General features: G+C 37.9%; 1 protein-coding gene across 3 annotated transcripts; it reads left to right on the forward strand.

The window, feature by feature from the left end:
• The first annotated feature begins 2401 nt into the window (after positions 1–2401).
• LOC143890235 (Protein kinase superfamily protein) lies at positions 2402–7814 on the forward strand. 3 transcript variants are annotated; one of them, XM_077394832.1, is made up of 7 exons: positions 2402–2544; positions 3105–3360; positions 3465–3803; positions 3921–4175; positions 4302–4435; positions 6997–7198; positions 7291–7814. In XM_077394832.1, the coding sequence occupies exons 2-6, from the start codon at positions 3225–3227 to the stop codon at positions 7195–7197; spliced, it is 1065 nt and encodes a 354-aa protein (XP_077250947.1). In that variant the 5' UTR covers positions 2402–2544; positions 3105–3224; the 3' UTR covers position 7198; positions 7291–7814. The 3 variants fall into 3 exon arrangements, with proteins under 3 accessions (XP_077250947.1, XP_077250950.1, XP_077250948.1); XM_077394835.1 differs by having other exon boundaries at positions 2418–2544; positions 3157–3360; XM_077394833.1 differs by lacking the exon at positions 2402–2544 and adding an exon at positions 2545–2630.
• Positions 7815–10985: the final 3171 nt, after the last annotated feature.

Genomic DNA, 10985 nt, shown 5'->3' on the forward strand with positions numbered 1-10985 from the left:
CTCTTCTCGTTCTTTATCATTTAAAGAGCGTGGCTAATACTTACTTATTACAGTTCCAAAAAGCTCTCATAATCCAATTACAATTTACAAAGGGAAATGTTATCAGCACTACTGTAGTTTTACGAGGGACTCTCATTTTATTAAAAGTATGGTATGGCCCACACCATAGGATGATCCAAACCGTCCATTAGATGGGCCGCAGCCTAAATAGGTTGTGCCCCCCAAAATCATTTCCAGAGGTTGATCCTAACCCTCCGATCTATAGAGGGTTAGGATCAACTCTCTCATTAGAGAGCTCTTGTTACCACTCGCAGGTTTTGGTAGTTTTCCACCCAATCACTATTAACAAGTGACAGGCCTGTCTAGCACCCTTTCATTTTGGATTTTTATTAAGGATTGATTTTCAGTCCCAAAATTGAGCTTAATTTTGAGTCCAATAAACAGTTATTAACTCAAATTATATTCTCAAAATCCAAAACAAATAGGGCTTAAACAATCAAGTTGCGACTGATTAGCAGAGGCGTGTCCAAACATACTCCCTACTTATTCTTGACCTATGACACGGAGTGCTGAAACATCTTGGTCATATGTGGGCTTTTCCTAGTGTTTCATTGGTAAGTATAGTCAAGGGTTCTCTTCGGCCAAGCACTCTGTTCAACAGATAGATGGCAGTTCCATCTATCAATATCTATGGACTTGGACCATCAATTCTAGTTTTTCCTTCGATTACGTCAATACTAATCGTAGTTATTATCAGGACAAGTGTATGTTTTATGACCAAGGATATTTGAGATTTCTTTTGCTTATATGAGTTTTTCCCGTAGTTCCATCTTAAGATTAGTGACTAGTTCCAATTTGATACAAATTTATATTTTTGGGGAACTCATAGCAATGGGAACCGACGAAATAGCATTATCAATATTTTTTTTTTCATCTCAAAATGGCAAAACTACCCCTCCCTCTGCCACGTGACATGTAGGGATTTGTTCGGTTCCACTCTCAGGTAGGCAGCTGGACTCCTTACAAGTACTCTTTTCAAAATTATCATTCGTTGTAGGGGTGCAACTTGGGTCAGGTTGGATCGGTTGAGGCCAACCCTAGCCCAACCCGAGATAGCATTCCCTCAAACCTAACCCAACGAGCCTCAGGTTGAGGATTGTCAACCCTAACCCAACTTGTCTCTAAATCTCTCAACCATAACACAAGCCATCTAACCTGAAATTGGGTCGGGTTGCGTTGGGTTCCGATTCACGTAGGGCCAATTAGAAAAAAACATAAACCCAAAGAAAATCAAGATAAAAGTAGAAGACAGAGGTCGGGTTCTGGTTCTAGTTCGGGTCAAGTTGCCAAGACTTCAACCCTAACCCAACCCGAGCCTAACCCGAGGAAATGCCAACCCAACCCGAGCCTAACCCATCGGATTCAGGTTGAGCCCAACCATAGTTGCACCCCTACAATCAGTTGTACAAGCTACTGGCGTCAAAGAAAGTGGGGGTGTATGGAACCAAAACAAGGGGTTGTAAATATCAGGCACTAGGTATCCACTTTTTAGTGCGTACGTAAGCTGGGATTGAACCAAAGGCCACAGGTATCCTCTTTTTCAAACCCTTTCATTTTTCCTGCCCATAAAACAGTTGCAGCTAGGGGTGTAAACGAGCCGAGCCGAGCCGAGCCGAACTTGGCCAGGCTCGGCTCGGCTCGTTAAGCTTAAAGGCTAGGCTCGGGCTCGGCTCGGGCTCGGCTCGGCTCGGCCAGGCTCGCGAGCCGGTTGCGAGCTTTATCGAGCTTGTTTATCGAGTTTCGCACATGGCACAGGTTGGTAGCAAAAGCAAAGGTCTGTAGCAAAAGTAAAGAAAAAAAAAAGTAATCATGACAGAGAAAAAGTAAAATAGCTGATTTATAAAGTTTAAAATGAAAAATTACCAAGAAAAATAGTATGTTATGACAATTAAGAAAAAAATACCAAAAAATGTTAAAAGTTATGACAATTACGGGACAAAATTAATTTCGAACCTTTGATTTTCGGCCGAGCCGAGCCTGCTCGTTAAGCTTAATGAGCCGAGCTCGAGCGAGCCTCCGAGCCCGAGCTAAAATTGACACCCTTAGTTGCAGTAAAGCCCCCAACTCAGCTCAGTTCAGCTCAGCTTTTGTCCCAAACTAGTTGGGGTAGGCCAGCAAATCCCACATAATCCTTAAATAAGGACGAAAGTGATATCTCAGCGAAGAGGAAAGTTTTTAGTCGTCCTTTCCTTGTCAAAAAACGCCAATGAATTCACATGATACCATGTGTTGGGTTGGTGGGGATTAGAGCTGTCTTTACTCGTACCTTCTTTTTTCTTCACGTGTCTTTAGAACTCAAACGTCAAAAAAGCAACAGTTACACGTTCTACATTTAAGTCGACTAAGAAAATGATAAATATAGTAGTCAAAGCCACTGTTTTTAGATTATCACTTATCAGCCCCTTTGTTTTCCCATTTAGTCTTTCATCATTTCTTGGGCTTGGGTTCTTGACAAAAATCCAGAACTTGGGTTGGTATCATTTGGTAAGCCTTTCTTAAAATAAAAGAAAAAAAAACATTTCTATTGCTCCTAGTTTGTTAATTTCTTGAAGTTCAATGAATCTGTAGTTGTAAGTTTCATTATTTGGAAGTAATGCACTACTACTGTTCAAATCTCTTTCAGTTTAGGTTGAATCCTTTATGGGTTTTTTGTTAACTTAAGGCTGCTTGGATTTTTGTAACTATTTTGACTCCTTATGTTGTGAATTAATTGGGTTTTACAATTGATTTATCAATCAATAAAGCTAAAAAGAAAAAAAGGATAGGGTTCTAATTTTGATCTTATTGAGAGTTATCAGAGTCTTTTATATTGAGTTTCCTTTCTTTCTTTAATTATCTTTAAGTAGGTTTGAATTTCCTTGGATGATTTTGGTATATGATATATCTTGTACCTGCATTTGTTTTTGTTTTTTTTATCAGAATTTTGAAGTCAATTAAATAGAAAAGGATACAGTTAATCTGAGTGTTTTTAAAATGCAAATGTTTGTATAATTTTGATTATCCTGAGAACTCAGTTCACTAAAATTATTTTATGCGCTTTCTAGATTTGGGTGCTCTTTTGATGATGAGAATACTTGCTTTGCTTGCTATATGGAGGCTTTAAGCACCATGGACTTGTAGGAAAGTTTCTGGCAGATTATATACACTGTTGGGGTTCAACAAAAATGGGCAATGTTCGCATTTTGGCATCCTATATAACTCTTTGTATCGTCGCATTTATCATATCGAAGATTATAATTTCAGTCCTCCTCTATCAAAGATGGTGCAGAAAACGAATGGTTTTCCAGGATAGCTTGTCAGGTAAAGACACCCATTGGCAACATATTTAACTGGACAAATTATAATTTTACTAGGTTCTCAAGAATTTTAATGGAAAAAATTTACTGATAATGCATTGGTAGCAGGAGGGAAAATGGTAATGTTCCGGAAGTCAATGATGCAATCTCTCACATCGGAGAACTTTTTGAAGAAAACAATGAAATTGACCAATAAGGATATCATCGGATCGGGAGGCTACGGGACGGTGTACAGACTAACTGTAAGCGATTCCATCGCTTTTGCTGTAAAGAAACTAAACAGGGGTAGTGCTGATAGGGATCGCGGATTTGAGAGAGAACTGGATGCTATGGGTGACATAAAGCATAGAAACATTGTCACTCTTCATGGATATTATACAACCCCTGTCTTTAATCTTCTTATATATGATCTTATGCCAAATGGAAGTTTGGATGCATATCTTCATGGTATTCATTTTTTACCTTTTGTCCTTTCTTACAATAAATATTACATGGGTCTTTCTCTAGCATAGTTCTGTTACTCTGAATCTTTGAGTTCTCTATCATAAAAAGATTTTGGTGCAGGAAAATTAAGTGAAAAAATAGTCTTGGATTGGCCTTCAAGGTACAAGATAGCTGTAGGTGCTGCTCGGGCCATAGCATACCTTCATCACGATTGCATCCCTCACATAATTCATAGAGATATTAAATCTAGCAATATATTGCTTGATCAAAACATGGAGGCTCGGGTCTCTGATTTTGGACTGGCTACACTGATGCAACCAGATCGGACTCACGTATCAACATTTGTTGCTGGAACTTTTGGTTACTTAGCTCCTGGTATGGTCAATAACCTCAGATCGGTGCATAACCTTAGATCATGATCAGTTTTCATGGGATCCTTCCCCAGGTTATTTAGTGCTTGGTATAAAATGAACATTGACATATTTTGCCATGCCCTCGCAGAATATTTTGATACGGGAAGAGCAACAGCAAAAGGAGATGTTTACAGTTTTGGTGTGGTCTTACTTGAGCTGTTAACAGGGAAAAGGCCGACGGATGAAACATTCATTGAGAGTGGAACCAAGCTGGTGACCTGGGTAAGTCTCGCACCCATTTTAAACAAGTTTAAGTGAAAGTTGAGTTTATACATGTTTCAACCTAACTATGTATCTTTTTTTACACTCGATTATTACTTTGAGCTTTCTATGAAATTAAATTGTCCCGTTTTGTAACTTCCATTTTAGTTGGCATGGCATATTGATTGTTTATGTATCAAGACAGGATGTTTATGTATTGACATAGACTTTAGAGAACAATTTAGAAGATTATTAATAAGGATCTTTTAGATAGCATCCGTATTTGTTTGAGAATGTTCAATTTAAAGTACCATTCAAAAAAAAATGTTCAATTTAAAGTAGATTTAACTTTATTGCAGCTCTAATTAGATGTTAAAGTTGACCCTTTCTTTGAATTTACTATATTGCCTTGATTTGGCTAGACTTGAGTTATACTAGTTTGGCTATGATCCCCATCAAAATTTTGCATGGATATCAATCATTCCAAGTTTGTGTTTGTGACAGTGAAGCCGAAACTTCTCCTTGCCATGACCTTTACTGTACAGGTCTGTTATTTGAACTTCAAGTGTGAGGATTAATTATCAATCCTTCATTGATATTTCCAGTTGACAATGATACAATCCCCTTCAGTTTGCTTTTTTTTTTTTTTTTGAAAAAAGGTTGTACTTCAAAAATATAAGTGCAGAGAAACAGAAATAGCAGTACAAAATCAGGATGAGTTGTCTTGGCCAAAAACAAGGAACTAAAGAAATATTTGAACTTCACACAATAGGGTAATTATCGCTGATAGTTAATCTAAGCGCAGTATTCTGTCCTTCACTAAGGCGTCCACATTGTTAATTACTGATCTGAATTGATGGTGAAGAGAAGGCTTAATCACTTTGCAAAGATCTACAATTTCAAGGATTACAGGAGCAAGAAACTAAGTGCTTTCAGACCCAGGAGATGACATTTCTTATGGAGCTTCAATAATGCAATTGCTTCCAAACTGATCCTTGAACAATCAATAATTCGAAGAGCCGTGAGGAGACCCTTGCCTAAGCTTCATTGGCATCCATCACGCCACAAGGGTCAGAGAATATTTGAGTTAGGTTTACTGCAATATGGAGATAATCTTCAGATGAAGGGCTGTTCAAATTATATCTTCTTCCATTTTGCTCTGTTTTTGGCAAACTCTCAAGCATAGCCAGCAGGATAAATGACATATAGATGCAAACAATATAATTAAAGAAGGCTGGTTGAGCTTGGTACAGCTAGAACAAAACAATAGGAAAGGTCCAATTAAAATTGCAAAGTGATTTTTACTATCACTAAGAAACAAAGGATAAAAGCCCATGGGCCTTACTAGTTTTTCACACCTAAAGAGCAAATGGGTTCTCAGTAAATTGGAGTTAGGCTGTAGCTTAATTGGTTGAGACTTTGTATCTTAACCTCGAGGTCGTAGCTTCAATCCCAGATGACCTACCAAAATAAAGAGTTCTTGGTATATTTTGGAGTTGTCTCATACACGTCCAACCAATGACCAATTTAATCTTTCCAAAGTCACTGCCTAAAGTGCTAAGATGTAGGACCAGGGAGAAGCATCTCATGTAGGTAACAGTCTGTCTTGTGTTAATCTCAACTTTACTGACTCTCACATCAGTCTCCATTGACAAAGTACATTGCCAATGCATGGGCAAGCAACAAAGAGCATTCTTATCATGGCAAAGCTTTTCATTACTACACTTACAGAAGTTAATCATGAGCTAATTCATTGGTATTGTTTTCTCATGCGTACAGCTCAAATGTATGAATGAATACATAAAGATGCCTTAATCAATTTCATCAAGTTACCCTCAATTCAGATTTCACTAGATCTTCTCCCCTTGTATTTTCTCTCTTGGTCTGTTTTTCAGTTTTATTGTTTGAGCTGGTCCGGACCCTCATTCTCTTTTATTCACATATCTTGTTGGTGTATCTTATTCTCCCTTCTTTTTCATTAAATCTCTGCCTATCCAGCGTAAAAATAAATGAGATGCCTTTAGATTCTTCTATTTTCTAGTGACAAATAACCGTTCCCCAGGAATATGATGTTTCTTCAGTTTTTTCCTAAATGTCATGCAGTTTTTGGAACTATGATAACTAAAATGAATTTTTCAGTAACATCCTTTACATTCATGAAACGACAGTAGTCGTCTAGTTCGTTGGCCGATCCTCCAGGGTTGGATTTTCCTAAATTTTGTAATAGGCCGTCCCTTGCAATTAACTTGGAATTAATTCCAAATCTGGAACAGTCTCCAACACCACTGTAAATAATGCCAAGAGATCATAGAGATCAAAATTATAATGTTTTTGTTACCCTTCCATGTGACATTGGAAACCACCAACTTGCATATCTTGAATCCAAAGTTATCAGAACTGTGTGCAAAACTACTTGAGATATATGGTTTCCAAAATAATATTTGTGATTGTGCCTCCCTGCCACGTAGTTTGTAGTCATGTAGAGAGTATTTGTTCGATCTATTTATTACTAATTTTCTTGTCATTTAACTTGAGCATATCATGGATGAGATTTGATTGTGGATAGATGCACGATGTAACAGGTGAAAGCAGTTGTGGAGGACAAGAGGGAGGAGCATGCAATTGATAGTAGCTTAGAATGTTCACCTGTCGATGAAGTTAAAAATGCATTCAGTATTGCGATGAAGTGCCTTGAACCAGAGCCATCCAATAGACCAACCATGGGAGAGGTCCTCAAGATGCTTGAGCAGATAAAAGCAGATAAACCTGTATCAGAGTCTTGAAGTATGATCATTCTTTCTTTTCAAAATTTGAAGTTATTGTTATGGATGGATCCTCATTCTCTATACTTAATTTGCGTGGTTGATATGCTCCAGGTTTGTCCAGCTCTTTGCAGTACTTTAAAAGCATGGTCACTTGACAGAAGTGGGAGGAGTTGAGACAAGATATCTATCATCTATTCAGGATCCCTCAGAAAGAAATTGTTATATATATGATGGAGTCTGCATTGTATGTAGAGTGCCTAAGCGCTTTTTGGGCCAGTTCAGTTCTCATATCCATCATTCCAATGCACTGGGCTTATCTCATGGAGGGAAAAGCCAAAATGTATCATCATTTTCCTTGGAGATTTGTGCATATGATTGACAAAATTTAGGATAGCGTACGGCGGATTTCCAAGTGTGCTTCCAGCATGTCAGGAGATCGGCCAATAGTGATGCGAACAGTTTAGCTTGGGCGGGGATTGGGAGAGCATCTTTGGAGATTTTTTATTTTCTTCCTCTGTGAGGCTTTTGGTTTTTTTGTTATTTGTTGTAGTTTTTGTTATTGTTCTCGCTCTGTCCTGGAGGTTCTCTCCTTTTTTCTTCTTTTAATATAATTCTCTGATATTAAAAAAACAAAATGTAGTTGTGTTGTTGTTCGCCGCTCATTGCATTCTCTTTATCTCTGTTGTCATATAATGGGGTCTGGGGGTCCCTGACAAGTGGCATATAATTGTTCAGTACATTTAGCACTATATTAGAAAGAAAGAAACAGAACTAGCTCAGGATCCAACTCATTTGGTGGCCAAGCTGGTTTGAAACTGAGAGACAGGTTTTAAATGAATCAATCTTATTAAGGGGGTCTTTTGCTCACTGGGTTTTCACATTGTAACTCTTTCATCATGTTTAACTTCTTCTATAGGATACAGTCATGGAGAATGTTTTTCCTTTGTCAGCATATTTACTATAATAAAGGGAGTATTTCACATGAGTCTTCAACATTTTTCAAGGTTTATACAATTCTATTATTCCAAACTTAATGACAGAGATGAAGGCATTGGAAAAAACTCTTTCTACCTCTTCATTGTTTTCTATTTTAATCCCTTCTCCCTTTTCTATTTTCTTGACATGCTGTAACTTCCAAGCTCAAGATAAAGGCCTAGTCGTTTTCAGTACAAGTCAATTCAAGTAAAAGTTGATACAGACAGTACTCCAAGCCATAACATTTCCATGAAAAAGAGTTCCACTCCATGCAGCAACCATGACAAGCAATCTAGAGACATATAGTTATTCCTTGAACATCTGAATGGCAACTAAAAAGATATCATATGTAACTATTCTCCAAAATAATAGTTAAACAAACTTGCAGTCTCTGGCATCTTACTTAACTCTGCTACTTCAGTAGCAACTAAGGCTTTCAGGGGGGGGAGAAACAGGAGCATTTACTGAAAAAAATCCCATCATGGATTCCACACTAGAATGGAAACCATTGATGAAATGTAAACATGCAAATACATACGAAATACATCTGATTTTAGATGTCCACAAACTCATTGAAAATTCAAATTCTACCCATACATTTTTTTTTCACACAAAACCGTACAGTGACAAAGTATGTAGGTCCCGCACATGCAATATTGAATGTACGCACACATGAATGCATGAATACAAACATTTTTATACTAATGGATGCATAGAGGCTGCACATGCATACTATGTTCTTGTGCATATGTGTGAGCTTACTAGCATCTTGGACGGGCTCCATCCAAGGCAAGAATCAAAAGTTCGTGGAAATTTTCAAATTTTTTTTTGTTTTTTTAAATGAGAAAAGTGTTTCTGCACACGTGCGCAGGGAGCTCCCTACGCACAAGTGGCTTAAAAGGCCACCGATAGGTTGCTTTTTGTGGACCCTGCAGATGTGGACCCACCATATGAACCAATCAGTGGCTTTTTAAGCCACTTGTGCGCAGGGAGTGTTTCTGCGCGTGCGCAGAAACACTCTTCTGTTTTAAAAATGGGTGTTTTCCAAAGTGTGCTGTAAAATGCTTGTGGGAAGAAAGTTTAGTCCCGCATGGAAAGATGAGAATTCAAGAATCTAAAGGTTGTTGGAAATTTTCAAAATTTTTATTTTTGGAACATCTGTGTTTGTCAAAGTGTGTTGTAAAACGCTTGTCGGTTGAAAGTTTAGGCATGCATGGAAAAATGAGAACTCTCTCTCTCTCATCTGTGTTTGTCAAAGTGTGTTGTAAAACGCTTGTCGGTTGAAAGTTTAGTCATGCATGGAAAAATGAGAACTCTCTCTCTCTCTCTCTCATGAATAATTTGGTCACAAATTGATGGCAAGACTGGATTTCCAAAATTCACTCAAATATTATCAAACTAGAAGACTGCTTTTGCATATTGGGCGAAATAGGAGACCTTTTTGGGAAATGAGATAATTGCCGCCATATTTTTTACTTAGGACAGCCCTTTCTAGTGTATTTATGATCATGGTTTTAAATTTCGAATAGAAACCGAAATTTCAGGTTGTGGTCGGGACCGAAATTGATATAACCCGAAACATTCATTTATTTCGGCCAAAATTCTGACAAAATTTAAGAGATTTCACCCGAAAATCTCTATTTTTGATAATTATCTAATATTTTCCCTAAATTTCGGCCGAAATTCTATACGAGATAAAATAGACGTTTATTTGCTTTCGTTGGATTTCAGCCAAAATTTCGGTTTTGGGGAGGACCGAAACCGAAATTTGAAATCATGTTTATGACCGCTCTTTTCCGGTAGAGGGGGTTGTCAGCTGCCCCAAGTTAAAAAAAATGGGTGAATATAACATTTCCAGACTTTTTCTTTTTTTTAACAAAACTCCCTTTTAAAAAAAAAAATCTCCTTAACTAAATGGTAACATAGCAAAACTAACATCTGGCCCATTGTTCACGTGACACGCATCTATGGTGATTAGGTCATTGATAGAAATGGCTTCCTAGCAACACCCTCTATGATTTCAAATATTCAATGGGGGGTTTCAAACACTAGATCAGATCGTGGATATCGGATCCGTTTATTTGTGGGCCCATGTGGTGCGTTGTCTACCATCGGTAGCCCCGCACTAGATGTGTGGACTGCCACATATGGGACCCACAGTATGTTACGGGCCTTACCATGTGTTCTGTGTTCAATTCACTTCACTTCACTTCTCCTTTCCATCCCATCAAACGTAGCATTATGCTTTCCCTCACACTCTATCGACAACAAAAGACCCCGTGGAAAGTGAAACTTTCATTTAGCATCTGTGTGGATACCAAAAAAAAAACAGGGACAATCAAAGCGAGGACACATTTTCCATTTCCTAGCATAGTTTGGTTACCACTTATTATTCGCATTGCCATTTGTAAAGTGTAAACTTTCCAAATGCTTTATACTGTTCAGACTTTCCTCTCAAATCAGAAGAAAAATGAATATAAAGAAATGGGAACCTGTATTCCATTCCTTCTACTTCTATGTTACATGCATCCAAACGAACCCTAAGTAACTATCCAAGGACAGTGAAATTTTCGGCCATTATACTTTCACTTCACTAGAATGCCATTTTACTGGAATTCAATCAAATGCACCACGTGGAAAAAACTTCGTAGCAAAAGTATAGGTAGAGTCTATCACCCTGGTGATCCAAACCATTCACTGTTGCATCTTATTTTCCATTTTACAGCCCACAACATAAATGGTCAGGGTCATCCAATTGAGAAGTTTTTTGGGGAATGGCCTATCCATAGTAGGGACAATAGAAATAAACAGATTGGATCACATATAGATGC

Source organism: Tasmannia lanceolata, unplaced genomic scaffold, assembly GCF_043159265.1.
Source record: "Tasmannia lanceolata isolate RefF3 unplaced genomic scaffold, GAP_Taslan_0.1 ptg000013l, whole genome shotgun sequence".
NCBI lineage: Eukaryota > Viridiplantae > Streptophyta > Magnoliopsida > Canellales > Winteraceae > Tasmannia > Tasmannia lanceolata.

Bases quoted from the DNA above. Each gene is read 5' to 3' on its own strand.
- LOC143890235 (XM_077394832.1), top strand. From the start codon at position 3,225: ATGGGCAATGTTCGCATTTTGGCATCCTATATAACTCTTTGTATCGTC. The intron at 3,361-3,464 runs GTAAAGACACCC...CATTGGTAGCAG, and splicing joins TTTCCAGGATAGCTTGTCAG to GAGGGAAAATGGTAATGTTC. The intron at 3,804-3,920 runs GTATTCATTTTT...ATTTTGGTGCAG, and splicing joins TTTGGATGCATATCTTCATG to GAAAATTAAGTGAAAAAATA.